The sequence below is a fragment of the Podarcis raffonei genome, chromosome 12, assembly GCF_027172205.1.
Source record: "Podarcis raffonei isolate rPodRaf1 chromosome 12, rPodRaf1.pri, whole genome shotgun sequence".
NCBI lineage: Eukaryota > Metazoa > Chordata > Lepidosauria > Squamata > Lacertidae > Podarcis > Podarcis raffonei.
In genome coordinates, this window is record NC_070613.1 from 35,249,260 (window position 1) to 35,268,232 (window position 18,973).

At 43.3% G+C, this 18,973-nt stretch overlaps 1 protein-coding gene across 4 annotated transcripts in view; it reads left to right on the forward strand.

Moving 5' to 3' along the window:
- STK31 (serine/threonine kinase 31) overlaps positions 1-11,789 on the forward strand; it is a 36,724-nt gene extending 24,935 nt beyond the window's left edge. For all 4 annotated transcript variants that reach the window (XM_053359831.1, XM_053359830.1, XM_053359829.1 and 1 more), the window contains 9 exons: positions 1,086-1,187; positions 2,555-2,635; positions 4,246-4,371; positions 5,252-5,377; positions 6,398-6,484; positions 7,569-7,718; positions 8,662-8,787; positions 9,792-9,860; positions 10,834-11,789. In XM_053359831.1, coding sequence (XP_053215806.1) covers positions 1,086-1,187; positions 2,555-2,635; positions 4,246-4,371; positions 5,252-5,377; positions 6,398-6,484; positions 7,569-7,718; positions 8,662-8,787; positions 9,792-9,860; positions 10,834-11,076 — 1,110 coding nt within the window. In that variant the 3' untranslated portion in view covers positions 11,077-11,789. The remainder of the gene's footprint in view (positions 1-1,085; positions 1,188-2,554; positions 2,636-4,245; positions 4,372-5,251; positions 5,378-6,397; positions 6,485-7,568; positions 7,719-8,661; positions 8,788-9,791; positions 9,861-10,833) is intronic.
- Positions 11,790-18,973: the final 7,184 nt, after the last annotated feature.

Below are 18,973 nucleotides of genomic sequence, written 5' to 3' on the forward strand. Positions count from 1 at the left end.
GCATGCACACTATACTGATTCCACACTATCCTAGCATGTGCTCTCCTCAGGATATCAATGGCTGCTAGTGATGATGGAGCACATACTGCTTCCATGACCAGAGGCACTATGCCTTTCAATGTTTGGAAGGCTGCCTGCATCCCTTCTGAGCTTCTGAGCTTCTTGGGTGTTATTGTTTGTGGGAGGGACCCACCTCTTTCACACAGTTTATAAATTTGTCTAGTCCTTTTTAAATCTAGTGGTAAATCTAGAGAGTCCAGCGGAAGGGAAGCAGTTCGTCACATTTAAGAAATGCAAGCTCGCAACAACAAAAGCACATTTAACAGTTTTCCATTCTCTAATGAGTTCACATTGAAAAATAGTCTTGGTCTCATCTCAGTTGCAGCAGTATAGGCATCTAAGGCCTCTTTCTGGTCCCCATATACTATATTGAGTATACTATAACAAGAAGTTGACACTATTCATCTTCTTCTGTCCTGTCCTTGTGTGTGTGGTGTTGTGTTGCATGCTGTGTGTGTGTGTTGGGTACTGGCACAGAAGTTGCAGCTTACTTTGTTAGGGACAAGTAGCCTTTCAATTAAACAACAGCAGTAATCCAAACCCAGGACAACCTTCTGGGATGCTTTGTATCAGGGTGGCCAACTCATTCTGAGAAGTCAGATTCTCCCTCCCCAGCTTTCAGTAGCTTGGCTCCCAAGCTGAAGTCAGTGAGCTGTTTCTTTCCTGGCCAGCTGAAGAAATGGCTGATAGTTTTGTGAATTAGCCCAGGCATATGAAAACATTTATTAATCCTCGTGAATAAGTTGTTATTTCTGAGAAGAAGACATTGGTGACAGTTCGGCCATAGAATTGAGTCCCGGTGCCCTTTCCAACTGTGGCATTTTAATTTTGTCTCCACACCACTTTCAAGGAGTAAGAAAGGGTATTAACCTAACAGATGGAAAGCAGGAAAGTACATCCAGTGGCTCAGGCCTAGAATGTGTTACTGAAAACCAGTAGTTATTCTCAATGTATAATAAGATGGTTACCTGATACAATAATACCTTAATCCTCTGAGGTGATGATTTTACATTTCTACCTTTTAGTCTGATGATGACAGCGAGCCCAAAATGGCAAAAATAAAAGAAGAAATAACTGGACTAAGAAATAATGTATTTGAGGAAATATACAAGGAACAAGAAGAATACGTAAGTGTTCATTTGAATAAGCACCATTGAAACAAGTAATTACATTGAATAAACTTTTGATTTTTCAGAATGAATTGCATATATTCTTACTGAGTAGGATGAAGAGGATGATCATTTCTGAATCTAGTGAAGGCATGCTTACGCACGCAACTTGTAAATTTAAAAAGCTATCACGAGTGGAAAAATGGTTATAAATTTATCTTATCAAAAACCAAGGGCATGTCCCTTTTATGGCTTACTCTGGCTTCAATGTATTCTCATCCCTGTTCTTTGAATCCATGTACACATGACATTACCTACAATCCACAGGTTATATTGTAGTTTCTACTGAAATGCTGTGTTTTGATGTGGTTTTCCCTGGGTCAGCTTTACTCCCTCGTGACTATGCCGTGCATGGCAAATCCCATACAGTTGTACCTTGGAAGTCAAACGGAATCTGTTGGACTTCCAAAATGTTTGGAAACCAAAGTGCGGCTTCTGGTTGGCTTCAGGAAGCTCCTGCAGCCAATTGGAAGCTGCGCCGGACGTTTGGGTTCTAAAGAATGTTCGCAAACCAGAACACTCACTTCTGGGTTTGCGGTGTTTGGGAGCCAAAACATTCGAGTACCAAGGCGTTCGGAATCCAAGGAACGACATTACTGTGGAAAGGTTTGCTGGGGGCGGGGGGAGGGAGATGTGTTGTGCAGGAGAAACAAAAACTGAACTATCTCCAGGCAGCAGCTGAGGAGGATAAAGGGTGTAGAGTGCTGTAAAGAGGCAAAGAACCAAGAAGTGCAAAGATCGTCCCAGCAATTCAGAGCCCAGAATGCACAAGCCACCCCCCCATGCCTCTCATACTGCTCCCCCCCCCCGGTGTATCAGTTGCACAAGTTGCCTCTCACCAGGGGGAAAAAAAGGATTGCTGGCTTTTCAAAAAGGTGGCTGGAGGCAAGGTAGAGGGGTGTGTAAAATGCAGAGCTAGAAATGGCAACCAGTCAACTCTGGTGTGTTCCCTTGGACTTTTAGTCTCTTACTCGGGAGTAAATCTCATGGCTGCAAATGACAAGTACAGGAAGATGATTCGGGGGGGGCACAGACGTGGGATAACACCTTCAGTAGGAGTGAGTGAGGGCCTTTACTTTGTGTTCAATGGAGTAGCTGTGTCTTCTGTATCATAAAGTGTATGACTTCTGCATTGGGGAACGAGTATAAATCCAGCAGTACCACGTGAAGAGGAATCTAATTACGTACTGATGCTTATCTGTGAATCACTTCTTCATTTGCAAATTCGCTACTTGCGTGCCACAGGTTAATCTAGTTCCCAACATATCGCTGTGTTCTGTTTTCATGCTGAGATGGGTATTGCAAAAATTTATCTCTGAATTTAGGAGAAGCTCAATCAGTTGGTACAGAAATGGTTCCCTGAGCTACCGCTTCTTCATCCTGAAGCAGGAATTCTACAATATATGGTAAGAATATATTGGTATATATATTGAGAAAACTCCTAGTGGATATCGGTAAGGAATTACCAGCTTGGTGCCGGTGGGTGCCTGGTTGTTGGCATTCGTGTCTTGTTCTGGATTGGTGGGAGTGGAGAAGCTTTTCTGAATGTAGGGCAGGTACTCAAGTATTCTTTGTGTGGGAGAGAGGAGGAATGTAGAGATGTGTGGTCTCTGATAAAGAGGGAGAGATGTAGTTGTGGGATAGAAATGGAGAGGTGGATGTGGTGCTGTTTATATGTGAAGCATATGAGACATTTGAACACAAAAGAGAGTGCAGTGTGGCCCACCTCTATTACTATTATTTTTGCTACTGGGAAATGCCTCCTGCTATTGACTGTAACAGCATCGTATGGGTGTGTGCGGGGAATAATTATTATGTGACCTCTGCAATCATGACCAGTAGGACATAGCTTACTTGCCATGCTAAATATTGAGGGTGGAGGCCAAGAGAGGAAACAGCAATGGTTTTACACCCCCTCAATCTGTGTTAGGTCATGTCCCTCATGGAAGCCATTTTGTTACAAATTTGAGGCACCAAATGTGCCTGCTGGTTCCGAAAATGTTGTTGACGCCTGTTCTAGGTTATGATTGTTAAGTTCTGCATTATTTTTATATATTAGCCATCTGCCTGGCCTGCCATTCCTTGTGACCAGGCCGTCTCCAGGGTGCTTCTTATCCTTTATCCATTAGTTCTTCTCAAAAATTTGCCTGATGGTTCTGTTGCTGTTCATGGTCACCTTGTTTTGCTGGCAGTAAAGCCAATAACATGATTTCCTGTTAGACCGAAAGGGTAAAATGGCAGGTCTTGTTTATCCTGTTTTAAGATCACAGCAGCTTCTGGGTGGAAGAGAAAGGGTACCATTGTGCTAAGATCTTCACATCTTGTTTTTTAAAAATAACAAAATTGGGATGGTGGGGGGGATACTTCGATGTGCTGTCAACTTGGCAGAGAAATGCACCAGCCCAAAATAGGAAGTGGTTTCTGCACATTCATGGGAGCCTTAGTTTGTAAATGAAAAGACAAACAGCCCCCAGCCCCCCAGCCCTCTCTGCCCCTGCCCCTGCTGCATTACAAGAACCTAGGCTCAGTGGTTTCCAAGACCAGTGGAATTATGGTGTTAGTTGACAGGAAAGAAAAGGAGGGCATTGGCCTGTTTTGACCAAGAACAGCTTATAGTATACGGTGGATACCCATTTAGTGTACCCAACAGGATTGAGGGGAGTGCCACCCTCCACGAGGTCAAAAGCTCACTTCTATGTGGAGAAACCCCCTTTTCTCTTCTCCAGAAACCTTCCCTCTTGCTTCAAACCTGAGACCTTTATAGCACAACAAGGAAAGTTTCAGGAGGGTTGGGAAATAAAGAGATATGGCTACCTTTCCCCCTAAACAATGCTGCAAGATTCCTGCTCCAAGATGGTTGTGGAGCCTTGGGCAGGAGAGCTCCAGGTCCGAGGATACAGGTTCCCCACCTTGTTTATTACCTATAGATAATGTGGCTCTATTCTGTGATCTACACATATTTATATTTTGTGCAGTGTTGGGATTTATAAGTGATTGGCAAATCCTGTTTGTTCAGAACTCAGGGGGACTTCTGACAGTCAGTTTGGAGCGTGATCTTCTAGATGCCGAACCAATGAGAGAACTGAGCACGAAACGTCCTCTGGTTTGCTCAGAAGTTCAAGGGCAGAAGGTTCTCTTAAAGGTATACTTTCAAGTTCACTTTATAAAAAGCTAGTAATAAGAGGCAACTCATTGACTAAACTGGAAAGTTTTCAGGTTTTGAGATATCATTATTAAACATCTGGGTGCTTGTTGGTCCTCTGCTAAGCCGAAAAAACACATTTCAGGTCTCTAGAATGTGATTTTGTGCCTGAGCAGCTAAGCACTTGGGGATTTTTGGAGCCTTGATCTTTGAGTTTGAAGAAATCAGCCTTTTAAGTCTAGTTTATGGAGAGTTAGGCTTAGTTACAACCAACCTATTAGAAAGCTCATTTTCATACAACTTAGGAACTTTTTGGGATTGGGGAGGAAAGTCTCAGTTCTTAGTTTCATATACAGAAGCTATTCATATAGTTGTCTGAATTATAGCAAGTCCTTCTGGACAGATAAAAATCCTTTCCAGTCCTATTATTTTAACTGGTTCCTAGGTTTGCCTGGCGCCATCACTGTGAAATGGGATGAACATAACACGAATCTCAGTTGGTATTGGTCATGGATTTGATGTATGTGCCATTATTGTTTGAAACTGTTTGTGTATTTATACTTGTTTTTATATATGCATGTTATATTGTAATTTGCTTCGTGATGTCTCTTGGGACGTGATTCACAAATAAAAGAACTAAGTAAAATAAATCACAAAGCAGAATACAATAGATGCTACGAGGAAATTAGATGCAGCCGTCTTGATATTTTATAGCCCCACAGCTTTTAACGTTCACAAAGTAAGAAGTAGGTATATGCATTGCATCTCAAATGCAGTGTACAAGTTGTTTGTACACTTTTTAGGGACTTTTTAAAATGAGAAAAATATTATTTCAAAGTACCTATCCAATTCATAGCCAACTTTTTTTTAACCACCTTAGGGATATGCTGTGGATATGAATACTGAAGCCGAAGTGATAGAAAGAGCAGCAAAGTATCACAGACTCTGGAGAGAACTGAAGGAAGAATCTGGTTTGATGCAGCTGATGTTTCTATTTTTATGCAAGGCAAGTTATAAACTGTCCACGCAGTCATTTTTTTAAAAAAGAAATCTTCTAACCTAATACTTTTAATCAGTAAGCCTTTCTATGATGAATAAAGGTACATATATACTTTGAGATTGATTGATTGATTGATTGCAGTATGTGTTAAGTACCGTATTTTTCGTCCTATAGGGCGCACCGGCCCATAGGACGCACCTCGGGTTTTTTTTGGGGGGGGGGGGAAATGAATAAAAAAAAATTATTTCCCCCCCCAGCCGTGGCTGCCGCCCCAAGCCTTGTGCACACCTGCCCGAAGCACGGGGCACCCTCCGGAGGGCTCCGCGTGCTTCGGGCTGCAGGCTGCCGCCCCAAGCCTCGCGCACCCGGCTTGCAGACACTCGCCCAAAGCACGGTGAGCCCTCCGGAGGGCTCCGCGTGCTTCGGGCGGCAGGCTACCGGCCCAAGCCTCGCACGCCTAGCGCCGGGCGCGCAAGGTTGCAGACACTCGCCCGAAGCACGGGGAGCCCTCCGGAGGGCTCCGCGTGTTTCGGGCGGCAGGCTGCCGCCCCAAGCCTCGCGCGCCCGGCGGGACCTCTCGCCAGGCGCGCAAGGCTTGTGGACACTCGCCCGAAGCATGGGGAGTCCTCCGGAGGGCTCCCCGTGCTTCGGGCGGCAGGCTGCCACCTCAAGCCTCGCGCGACCGGCGGGACCTCCCGCCGGGCGTGCGAGGCTTGCGGACACTCGCCGGGGCTGCAGGCTGCTGTCTGCAAGCTTTGTGAGCCTGCGGGAACTCCCGCCGGGCTTGCAAGGCTTGCGGATAGCTTCCTGAAGCCTGGAGAGCGAGAGGGGTCGGTGCGCACCGATGCCTCTCGCTCTCCAGGCTTCAGCGAAAGCCTGCATTCGCCCCATAGGACGCACACACATTTCCCCTTCATTTTTGGAGGGGAAAAAGTGCATCCAATGGGGCAAAAAATACAGTAATTGTAGAAATGTTGCAGTAATTTGATATATGATATACACATACTACTTTTTGTGTCCATTAAGTCTGATCCTCTGGCATACCTGATGGTCCCATATTATGCTGAAGCAAGCCTGGGCATATTGCAGACTACCGCACCTTTAACTCCAAAAGTAAGTAATGTGATCGGGTGGGAGTAGGGTGGAGAGAGAGAAAGAAAACCCCCCTATTCATTAAGATGCTGATTAACTCAATTCTTACTATAAACTGTTCCATTATGGTATGCGGTGAATCCAGCTTTTCAAAACCAGGGCATTTAGTGCTTCATGTTTTGCTTCAATGCTCTGTTTGTCCTCCCACCCCAGTTTCTTTCAAAAAACAACATACTTATTTGCCACATTTTAATATACTGTATATTAAGTGATGGACCCGGGTGGCGCTGTGGTCTAAACCACTGAGCCTAGGGCTTGCTGATCAGAAGGTCGGCGGTGTGAATCCCCGCGACGGGGGTGCAAGTAGATAAATAGGTACCGCTCCGGCCGGAAGGTAAACGGCATTTCGGTGCGCTGCTCTGGTTTGCCAGAAGCGCCTTAGTCATGCTGGCCGCATGACCCGGAAGCTGTACGTCGGCTCCCTCGGCCAGTAAAGCGAGATGAGTGCCGCAACCCCAGAGTCGTCCATGACTGGACCTAACGATCAGGGGTCCCCTTTACCTTTTATATTAAGTGACAGTCTGATTCCGGTTGCAGTACAGTTTACTACAGGAAACTCTGGTTAAAATGTCACCTCTTCTCTATAATTTGTTAATGAGTTCTACAATGATAACAAACAAATTGGTATCGGAAAAAATGAAATGAATTGCTATAGTCCTGGTACAACAAAGATTTATAACACAAATGTAACACCAAGGATCCAAATGCAAAATATAAGCATAAAACCCTTTGCATTTTGGCCAAAAGGTCCCATTCAGTGGTCACTAATGCCCCCATGTACCTATGCTTCATTTTTGTTGTTGTGGGCTTTGCTGCATGCTCTCTGATGTTTTTCAGACTATTCTGAATTTAGCAGTTGCTTAAAACAATTGTAGGCAAGACATTTTTCCTCAATCTGGAGTAACTCATGATTGAAGATTAATCCTGACTTACAGCCACATTGCAAGGAGTTTCATAAGTGGCTTTGTACCTACTTCCAATGGAGTTTGTGTTTGAAAGACTAATGGGACGAATGAGAGGTTCATCTCTTATGATTTTTAACTAGGAAACTTTGAAGGTGATGAAAGGAGTAGCTCGTGGTCTGCATACGCTACACAAAGCTGGTATAATCCACGGATCCCTGCATAAAAACAACGTATTTGCTGTAAACCGAGAGCAAGGAATTGTTGGAGACTTCGACTTCACCAAATCAGTGGTAAAGAAGCTATCCTTTAAATATAAACAAATGAACTTCTTCCTTGTTGTTAATTAATTCAGTTCCTCTGCTTTTGAGCACATGCAAAATCCAATGGTTTTCCAATTGGATTTTCTTGGGGGGGGGGGCCCAAATCTTAAAACAGTGTAAACAAAAAATGGTGTGTGTGTGTGTGTGTGTGTGTGTGTGTGTGTGTGTGTGGTGCTGGAGGCAATTGACTCTGACCTGTCGTCTAGAATGCTGCTACCAGAATCTCCCTCTCTTCTTGCATTCCTAGAAGAGTTAAATGTGCAGCTTCTATAACACACTTGTTTGGTAAAGTGAGCTGGCCTGAGGAAGATGCACAGGCATTTCTCATAAAACACAGCAAACACAACAGTTTGCAGACTAAAACTGCTGTGCAAACAGCAGTTTGCAGACTAAAAGCAAAAACATCAGTGATAGCTGGTCGGGATTGAAACTCAAGTTTGAAAGGCCTGTCTGAGTAATACAGTTTTTAGAAGGTGTCTAAAAACAAGCAGCGATGACTCCTGCTGAACCCACATTGACAAGGAGTTCCACAGGGTTAGGGCCAGCCACGCACTCATTAAAATGCCAGTAGCCCTCCACTTAGCAGAGCTTTGGCTCTCTCTGGTAGAGAATGGAGGAAGGAGGTGCTAAACGCATACCATGTTAAACACAGAACACGACTAGAGGGTATGCATTATACAGACACATACCCTTTCTCCTGGTGTCAGAGAGAGTTAGTGGCATAAGTGTGTTCAGTGCCCAAAGTGCCACTGCACTGAGAATGGAAAGGTGGCTATTGCAATAGATGCATTGCTTCCTCTCTCAATTCAGGAGGTAGGATGATTTTCAGGCCTGTTGCCTAGGCTAGCATAGATCATCTGTTTTATAGGCAACGTTCAATTGTAATTCCAAGCTGTGGGGTTTTAATTTTTAGAGTCAGCGTGCTTCAATGAACTCTGTGCTCCTGAATGGCTTGAACTTAATTTCTCCTGAAGTAAGGCAGGGACAACCACCTTCTCCCGCTTCAGATATGTATGCTTTTGGTTGCCTCCTTTACTGGGTATGTAGCTCTTCATTTATAAATGCAAAGGCTTCGTAATGTAATGCAGGCTGAATTATTGTGTTCCCTAAAGTTGCAAGCGAAGCTGTGAGCGGAATTGCCATAACTGCTCAAGTGTGAAAGTAGATTTACATTTATTAGTCTTTGTTTTGTCCCTTCGATCATCTACAGATTTTAGCCAGGGGCTCTCATTTCCCCCCATTTTGCTTTCTTAAAGAGGTTGTCAGATTGTTCTCTGAATTTGGGAATGGATATGAATATGAAGTGTGATCAGCTTTACGCGTGCAACAAAATGAAATGGCAGAGTAGGCTGTGCCTTTTCATACTGTAGGGGATGAATATTCCATCTTTGAATGGTGCCCCTTATCAAGGCCCCATCTACACTAAACATTTAAAGCAGTATTAAATACCATTTTAATCAGTCATGGCTTCCACTTTTGAGTTCACCGTTAGTATGTAGGGACTCATTAAGAAATCTAGACTTTGTGTGAAATATAATTGATGTTGCAGGTTACATATTTTACTTATTTGAGACAATAGTCAAATGTACAGTGAACCCTCCAGATACGTACTTAATTCATTCCGGGGGGCTGTATGTACCCCAAAAAGTCCGCATCTAGAGGTGCCACTTCTGCTCACGCGCTTAGCGTGATAGAGTGCTTCTGTGCATGCACATGTAATGAAACCCGGGAGTATACACTTCCGGGTTTGCTGCGTTCGCAACCCGAAAGTTACATTACCTGAAGGTAACGTAACCTGAGGGTCCACTGTATATCTGGTTTTGTGCAGTGATTATTTTTGTCAAGGACGCATAAATTTTAGGTCAGCAGAACAAAGAGCTGTAATGTGGGGGGGGGCGGTAAATATACAGTGAACTGTGCTTTGCTTACCTTTTTTTGTCCCTCTTTAAACTGGAAGTGACTGTCAGAATAGAATGGGCTAACATAATTTGGTTTTCTAGAATTGATGTTTGATCTAATTTTGTCATCTTTTAAAATTTATAGCTGGTTCTTGGAAAACAGGAGTTTAAATTAAAGAGAGATGGAACTCCGGAAGTAGATGGCCACTATATGGTATGTTTGTTTTCTTACCTACACGAACTATTTCAAATAATAGTGCAGAACTGCCTAAATCACTTCGTTTAGTTTATACTAAATGATGCATCTTTAAATATTTAAAACATCTGGGTGCAAGATCAAAGTGCAACAATTGTTGGCGTAAAGAAGGAATGTGGTCCCTGATCGTCAGGAAAATGGAAATGTATCATTTGGAAAGTATTATGAATGGTAGGCAAGTGTAATTAATGGTAAAGTAAGGCTAAGTAATCTGAATATCAGACATGCCTGTACACTGACTGAGGGAAGATGAAATTGATGCCTGTGCAAACAGGAATGTTTTTATTTTTCCTCTGAAAGTGAATACTGATGACTCAACTCACTAAGGGAGGGCATTCCACAAATAGGGGACCACCACTGAGAAGGCCCCGTCATGGGTCACTGTCAACTGGGCAACCCTCAGTGTAATTATAGTTGCTGTGATTGAAGGTGCTAAGGATTGCTAAGCACTTCGCTTTCTAACAGTGCATATGGGTGATAGTTCCATAAGTGTGTCTGCTAGCAGTGATCACGCCCATCCTCCTGGCATAAACCCAAGTTGCAGGCAAGAAGCTACCCATCTCTTCCTTGGTGGAGAAAGAAAGGGGACAGGTAACTTCTCTCTTCCAATCCAGGCTCATGGAAGAAAGGGGTGGTTGCTTCTGCGTCTTGGGTGCCTTACAAAGTGTTGATTTTGCTAATTTTGCTACTTTTTCCTGAATTCTGGGATTCTTATGTTAATGCTCTTTCCCCTGGACCACAGTTTTATGTACTGTTTCTGGGTATATTCTATTTGATATTTTTATTACTGTAAACCACCTGAAGTTGTGTTTTTTTTTTAAAGGTATTATAAGTATTTCTAAAATAAATATGAATTATCTGCACACGTCACAGGACTTGGGCGGGTTGGTGAAGACCTCAAATTATACATTTTTCTTTCTTGCTCTTTAAGGACGCTAAAGTTAAATCTCTGCTCACGAAACTCCTCTGCTTTAACAATCGAATGACCTCAGAGGAGGTGCTGAATGACGACTGTTTCCTGTTGCATGAAGTGATCCCTGTTTCAGTGGAAAGTGAGCCAACTGAACCTGGAAATGGAGAGGCAACAAGAGAAAATGAAGTTGTCTTGCCTGCCATCAAAAACTATGTGATAGAACCATTTTCAGATAATACAAACAGTGATGCCTGTGTTTAAAATGCAAAGCCAAACTAGATTAGTATAATTTGGGTCCAAGAGGTAGAGTTTTCTAGACTTGTAACTTTAAATGGCAGAACAACAAGATCTTGAAAATTTATATGTATTTGTTTCCTTCTTTAGTGCATATATTTCTTTTAACAAATTTGATATGCATCTAGGATAGTTGCTAACCAGGCCCGAGTTTCAGTTTTGCAAACGCCTAATTTTCCCATCACATACCTTTCCCACTTGCCTTCCAGGGTTACAGGTATTCCTTTCCTCAATACAAGAAACTTCCCAAGTTGTTTTAGGGAACGGTTTGCTTAAGTTTCTGAGCAGAAGGGGCTGCTTTTCAGGGAGAAGGTAGAGCTTGGCTCCAGTGATCTGGCACATTATCCCCGTTAAAGAACTTGCTGGCATTAGCAGTCCTGAAAGAGTGGAGTCTACCACTTAGTTAGTCAACCTAAAATTAGGTTCTTTAAAACAAGAATTGAAAAGAGCTGTCACAGAAGATAAATACATCAAAACCTAGAAATAATACATTGTGCCATATTCATTGACGAGCAGTGATTGCTGGATTTGTTGTTTGTTCACATTTTTACAAGGATGTTGGTAAAATACTTGTGTATAGAACATTCAGTTTATTTCCTTATATTTCTCCTCCCCCGATCTGTTTTGGGAAAGAGCATTTTTGAAAAATGAGACTTCTTTGAATAAACTTTTGAAGCGAGCCTATGGTTTACACTTTTGGTGTTCTTGGTAAATCTCTTACAAACTTTTAAGAGGCTGGATATGAAAGTACTTGACTTCTCTTCCTCCCCCCCCCTTCTTTTTCAGTGTTGTATCACAGTTTCGCATCCGACCACTAGGTGGTGGCCTTTACTTGGTCCTTTTGAGCAGGATAGCTGCCAGAAACAAGTGTGTGGTGCATACAGTAGGGAACAGCTCGTGACTGGGTCAGGCTGGTCATATAAAAATGCACATGCATATATATATATATTGCACGATGCAGCTTTAAAGAATGTACAATGCAGCTTTTTAATATTGGAAAGAGAAGCCATTTCTAAACAATTGTAAAGCTAATAAAAAATGGGACTGGCAAAATGCTTATGGTACCATTTTTTGTCAAAGTAATTTGTCTTTTGATCAGTGTATATAAATAACAAGCAGCTTCATTAAAAGGCAAATCACATAAAAACACTACTAAAATGTAAAGCTACTTCATTCCAGTTGGTAAAAAATTGTGGAATATGGATGAAGTCCATTAATCATACTTGGAGTAGACTTCAGTGGTTTCACTCAGACTAAGTTGGATGTTTAGAGTTAAGAAGGTGTCAGATATACTATGCAACGCTAAGAAAACCAACCTAATATTTGATGTCCTGCAAGGCCAGTTATTAACTTGCATTGAGTTGGGTGTCTTCTTGTTTTGGTTGGCAGAGGCAGAACATCACTTCCTGCTTATACCATTGAGGGGCTCCTTCATTTGGTTTTGCTCTGTAGAGCAGGGGTCAGCAAGGTTTATCTTGCCTGGGCTGGATCGGTCCCGCAGAGGTCCCTCCGTGGGCCGGATCGCGTGTGATTTTTGACGTCTGCGCAGACGCGATTTTCGGTGTCTGCGCAGACATGATTTTCGGCGCCTGTGCATGCGCAGACCCTGTTTTAGGCGCCATGGAAGCGAGTCTCTGTGCCATGCTGCGTCGGTGGCTCAGTTTAGGGCTCTTGGGCCGGTCAAACAACCTCTGTGAGCGACTTCTGGCCCATGGGCCTCAGGTTGCTGACCCCTGCTGTAGAGGAGAGAAATGTTGGAGAATTTAGTTTGATGTGCCTTTTTAAGCAAATCAACACAATTTGTATTTCCCAGACTGTTATGTGGATTTTGACTGCACACTTTTGAATTTTGAGAAGCATTTTTTTTGGGGGGGGGGAATACAGAAAACATGACAGAATAGACTTAGGATTGAACAGATGCAAAAGTTACACTGACTAAAAATATATTGAACTATTCATCCCCAGTAGAGGCTGCCTATCAACAAACCAGTCTATTTTTTTTTAAAAAAAAGTAAACGACAAGGCAACAAAAATTAAAACCAAAAAGTTCCTTAAAACAAAATTTACCTCCTTGATTTAAAACACCCAAGTGAATGAAAGGGTCTTCATGTGTCATCAAAAGCAATGTAAAGAAATGTATCAGTAGGGTTCTCAACCTATCTGAATCAGTATTTCTTTATGTCTCGTATTGATTGTGCCACATCCTTGTTGCCGTTCAGTTCAGTAATATGTTTAAAATGTCTCCGTTGATAATGAAAGCCATCAGAGTATTCTGAAGGAGTGAGGTGTATATACTATGGGTAGTACCACCTTCTGATTTAATATTTGCAGGGCTTAAGTAAAGGTGAGCCAGTGATCCTAGGGAATACTGTCCCCAAGTCAGCATGGCGGTATCTGTTGCTTGTGATGGGGAAGGAAATCTGGGAGATCCATCACTTATTTCTTGTGCAAGGTTCATGGGGGGGGGGGTCACTTGGAAATGTAATTAAGTGTGAAAGTATATCAGTTAAAACGCTTCATCTGAGCTGTATTTGATGATACTTTCCAAAAGGTTGAGCAAACGCGTTTTATTGCAGCTACATTAACTACAGGTAGTTAAAGGGACAGATCCAGTCTGTTTCTGATCTCTCCATTGCACTTGTGTTCATAAGTCCCTTTTGCTCTATTTTCTGGTCCAATTGCAACTGACCACCAATTAGTTTCCGGGCCTAATTCAAAGTGCTGGTTTTGACCTATAAAGCCTTAAACGGCTCAGGACTGCAATACCTCAAGGATCGCCTCTTTCCATATGAAACTACCCGGACCCTGAGATCATCTTCTGAGGCCCTCTGTGCGCTTCCTCCTTGAGAGGTCTGGAGGGTGGCAACACAAGAACGGGCCTTCCCTGCAGTGGCTCCCCATCTGTGGAATGCTCTCCCCAGGGGAGTTCGCCTGGAGCCTTCATTGTACACCTTTAGGCGCCAGGCAAAAATGTTCATTTTTTAACCAGGTCTTCAGTTGATTTGATTGACATCCCATGCCCTTTTAAAATGCAGGTTTTTTGGAGGGGGGTGGTTAGTGGGTTGTTTTTATTTTGATTATATATTTTGTGGTTTTGTATTTTGATTTTGTTCTATGAACTGCTCTGAGACCTCTGGGTATAGGGCGGAATATAAATTCAGTTAATAGTAGTAATAAAAATTTCCACATTAATCTCCGCTTTAAAAAAATCCACATGAAAATAAATATATATTTGATCACAATGTACACATTTCTAAACATATTTGATCCTAAAATATGCACTGACACATTTTGGTACGTTTCTTTTTGAGCTGAGAGCTGCATCACAAATTTGGATATGTGTGAAATGTGTCTTTCAATCCACATAACGTTGGCTGGGAAGTACAGATTAGGTCACTTCACAGAAATCAAATCCATCAAGCATCCCTGCTACAGACAACAACAGTTGGCTAAAAATGTTTAACTGAAGGGCACTTCAACTGTTTTATGTTACTTTAATACCTTGACACTTTTGAAAATCATCTTGAGCTTTGACTTCTTTGGGTATGTGTGCTTTAGTATAGTTCACAATAGAGTTCTCTCTCTTAAAAGCTCCGTTTGTGCCTGTTGTCCACTATTGGCAACTGAAAATTATGATCACAGCAGTGGAATACATAAAATATGTAAATAGTATCATTTAGAAGAAAAATCTTGGTAGACTGAGTCACCAGTTCCATCATTCTCTGCAGTGTCATTTTTTATGATTCATAAGTTCTGTTCCTTACTATTTCTGCATGTCAGCCAAAAAGATTGCAAGCAGCTTCCAAAGCTTTTTAACAATTCATCTAAAGCAGGGCGGCCCAACTTTTTCATACCAAGTACTTCAATGTGGAACCTGCAGGCCACACACTGTCTTGGTGTACAGGGTGGGGGAGGAAAGTTGGGAAAGTGCTAACTAGGCTTTGGGAAAGAAACAGGAGGACTTTAGGACCCTGTCAAGAGTCCTCACATCTCATTCCTAAAGCCCAGTACCTCACTCAGCTATGGGAAGGCAGTGCAAAGACTGGTGGGAGGGGGCATCAAACGTTGCCGAGGGCAGCCAGAAAGGGCTTGGAGGGCTGCATGAGGACCTCGGGGCACGCATTGGACCACCTTGGTCTAAAAAGTAAAGGTAAAGGGACCCCTGACCATTAGGTGCAGTCGTGACCGACTCTGGGGTTGCGGCGCTCATCTCGCTTTATTGGCCGAGGGAGCCGGCATACAGCTTCTGGGTCATGTGGCCAGCATGACTAAGCCGCTTCTGGTGAACCAGAGCAGCGCACGGAAACGCCATTTACCTTCCCGCTGGAGCGGTACCTATTTATCTACTTGCACTTTGACGTGCTTTTGAACTGCTAGGTGGGCAGGAGCAGGGACCAAGCAACGGGAGCTCACCCCGTTGCGGGGATTTGAACCGCCGACCTTCTGATCGGCAAGCCCTAGGCTCTGTGGTTTAACCCACAGCGCCACCCGCATCACCTTGGTCTAAAGGGCTTCTAATAGAATCCTGAATATCCCGTTGTTTTTAACTACAGCAAGTGGCTAAATAATATAACATCAAAAAAGCAAGCGTTTCAGTTTTCCTGATTTTCAAATCTATTTCTTGTATAAAGGAACAGTTTGCAGCTAGTATTATAGTAAGTTGAGGGGAGGTGGTTACAAAGTTTTCTGAAATATACTTGGAGTCCTGTAGTGATTTCATGCTCTTTATTGCAGCTTGTAAAACAGTGATTTAATTGCCCCCCAAACCTTGGGCTTTTATATACATTATTTACACAATGAGTCCCGTCTGATTGTCTGATTCTGCTTCCCTCCTGGAGCCTGATTGGTCTTTTCCTGCAGGCCAATTAGTTGTTGCATTCTACGATCCTACCAGCCTAATAGGCTGATTAACTTCCTCCTGGAGCCTGATTGGTCTTTTCCTGCAGGCCAATCAGTTGTTGCATTCTACGATCCTACCAGCCTAATAGGCTGATTAACTTCCTCCTGGAGCCTGATTGGTCTTCTCCTGCAAGCCAATCAGTTGTTGCATTCTAGGATCCTACTTGCCTATTGTTCTAGGATCCAAGCTTAGTACATAACATTTTCCTTTGCATGAATTCTATTCCCATGCCCTCCCCATCAGCTTCCCCAACCTTGGGTCCCCATAAATTTTTGGATTAAACCCCCACCTCAGTCACCCCTAGCTTGTGTGGCCCATTGGTCAGGCATGATGAGGGCCCTTCAAAAGATCTCAGGGTGGTTCACAAGATAAAAGTACAAGATAAAAGCAAAGAGACAACAAAACAATATCCCACCCTCCAACACACGTTTAAAAGGCTGTAGAATATTAAATCAGCCTGGTGCTTTAAAAAATATAACAAGGGTTCCAGACGAACCTCCCTGGGGAGAGAATTCCACAGACGGGTAGAGACTCCAGAAAAGGCCATTCTTGTGTCGCCACCCTCCAGACCTTGAGGCACTGCAATCCTTAGCCGTTTAAGGCCCTACAGGTCAAAACCAGCACTTCGAATGGGTCCCGGAAGCTAATGGGCAGCCAGCGCAGTCGGGCCAGGATTAGTGCAATATGTTCAGACTACCTTGCCCGGTTGGGACGTGCGTGGTGCTGTGGGTTAAACCACAGAGCCTAGGACTTGCCGATCAGAAGGTCGGCTGTTCGAATCCCTGCGACGGGGTGAGCTCCCGTTGCTCGGTCCCTGCTCCTGCCAACCTAGCAGTTCAAAAGCACGTCAAAGTACAAGTAGATAAATAGGCACCACTCTGGCGGGAAGGTAAACGGCGTTTCCGTGCGCTGCTCTGGTTTGCCAGAAGCGGCTTAGTCATGCTGGCCACATGACCCGGAAGCTGTACGCCGGCTCCCTCGGCCAATAAAGCGAGATGAGCACTGCAACCCCAGAGTCGGTCACGACTGGACCTAATGGTCAGGGGTCCCTTTACCTTTACCTTTTTACCTTGCCCGGTTAGCAACCTGGCCGCCAAAGCCTGTACCAGCTGAAGTCTCCGAACCGTCCTCTGAGGCAGCCCCACACATAACACTCTCTACCTGGAACACAGTCGAATCTAGGAACCGAGTTGGATGCGTGAACTGCATATGGAACATTACTTAGTGCTTATGTTTCTGATACAAAGTCAGTATATTTTCTCTCTCTCAGTTAAGCTTCTGAATTTATGCTAATATAAATCTTGTTACATAAGCTTAATTCCCTGGAGGATTAGCTGTAGGCACAGGCAGACATCTTGATAACCAATAGTAGCAGTGTAATCACAGGGTGCCAGGGGAAAAAATAGAGTTACAGTGAAATCTACAACAGGCTTCTGCATCACCAGGGCTTCCCACTGTGTAGCTGGTCGCTTGTTACTTCTGCTCTAATTATGCGGCATGTAACGTGGTTATATTTACCTGTACATTTTAATGTGTGTTAAATTCATGCTGTGAGCTGTCTATCTGATTAAACTATGTCGTTGGAATAGCCTGAGTTGAGAAAATGTTGAAAATCAGAGGCACTGGAATCCCAAATTTTAAGTGCCTTGGATTTTTTTTACCCTGTGAGTAACTTTGTGCTAGAACTGAGACGTCAAATGATTCCTTCAGCCGTCAGGCAAATAAGTGTTTATATATATAAAAAAGCTTTAAATTAGGATAAGTGTGCAGGAAAGTACTGATGAATCTTCACGACTATTTAAAAATAAGAAAGGAAATAATTCTGATCTGAAAATGTGGAGAATTGAAGATTGGAAAAATGAGAAACTGAGAGAAACTAAAATTGACAGATTCACCTGACCCTGCTTCAGCAGAAAGTTGTTTTTGTGCTTGCTTAGTCCCCTGTCCTCACCTTACAAAGAGGATAGGAATTTATTGCTTAATACCATAATTTCATTTTTCTATGCTTGCTGTGTGGAAGAGCCATAGGAACATAGAAAGCTGCCTTATCTCATGTCAGAATATTGGTGTATCTAGCTTGGTGTTAATCTAACTGACTGGCAGCTGCTCTCCAGGTTTTCTGATGGGGTCTGATGGGGATTGAATCTAGGGTCTGGTGGAAGCAAAGGATATGCTTTATTACCAAGCTCTGGACCTTTCCCCTATAAACTCAGTCCTCTATTACTCCTAGCAGAAAACAGTTGCTTATTCTGCTTTGTATCAGCCCAGTTGCTCTCTGCAAGTCATTTTGGATTTCTGAATACTGGGCTGGGCGTTGTGGATTTAGACTCATTTTAGTACATTTGTGAATTGCATTTAGACTCCTGTTCTCTCTGGATAAAGCGAGTGGTTACAAGCAACATACATATCTATTCTAGCCAAAATGCCATGCACATTTGATTAGAGGCTTGTTTTGATATTGCCCTTCCTACTCCTCTCTGTTGCCCCATAGAAATCGGCTGCCTTGTCTTGTTTGCTGTGCCAAATCGCATCAGGAGGAGGATGGAAAGGAGGGGTGAAAAGTATTGCACCATTCTGTGGCATGCAGTCATAAGCAAAAGCTGGTGGGGAGGGAGAGCTGAGCTGTCTCTGAGTCACTATCCCAGCAGTAATTATTAGGAGAGAAGGGGAGAAGCTTTTTAAAACAGTCTTATTCCTGCCTGAAATATACTCGGAGTCGAGAGTGGATTTCATGCTCTTTATCCAGCTCATAGTGGTGAGGAGGAATGGAAGTTCCCCCAGAATGTCTGCTTTATATACATTATATACACAATGGGCCCCACATGATTAGCTAATTCCGGGATTCTCCTGTAGGCCAATCAGGTTGCGGATTCACTTCCACCTGGAGCTGGATTGGGTGGCTCCTGTGGACCAATCAGACTCCTGCATTCTGAATCCTATTGTTCTAGGACCAATCAGACTGCT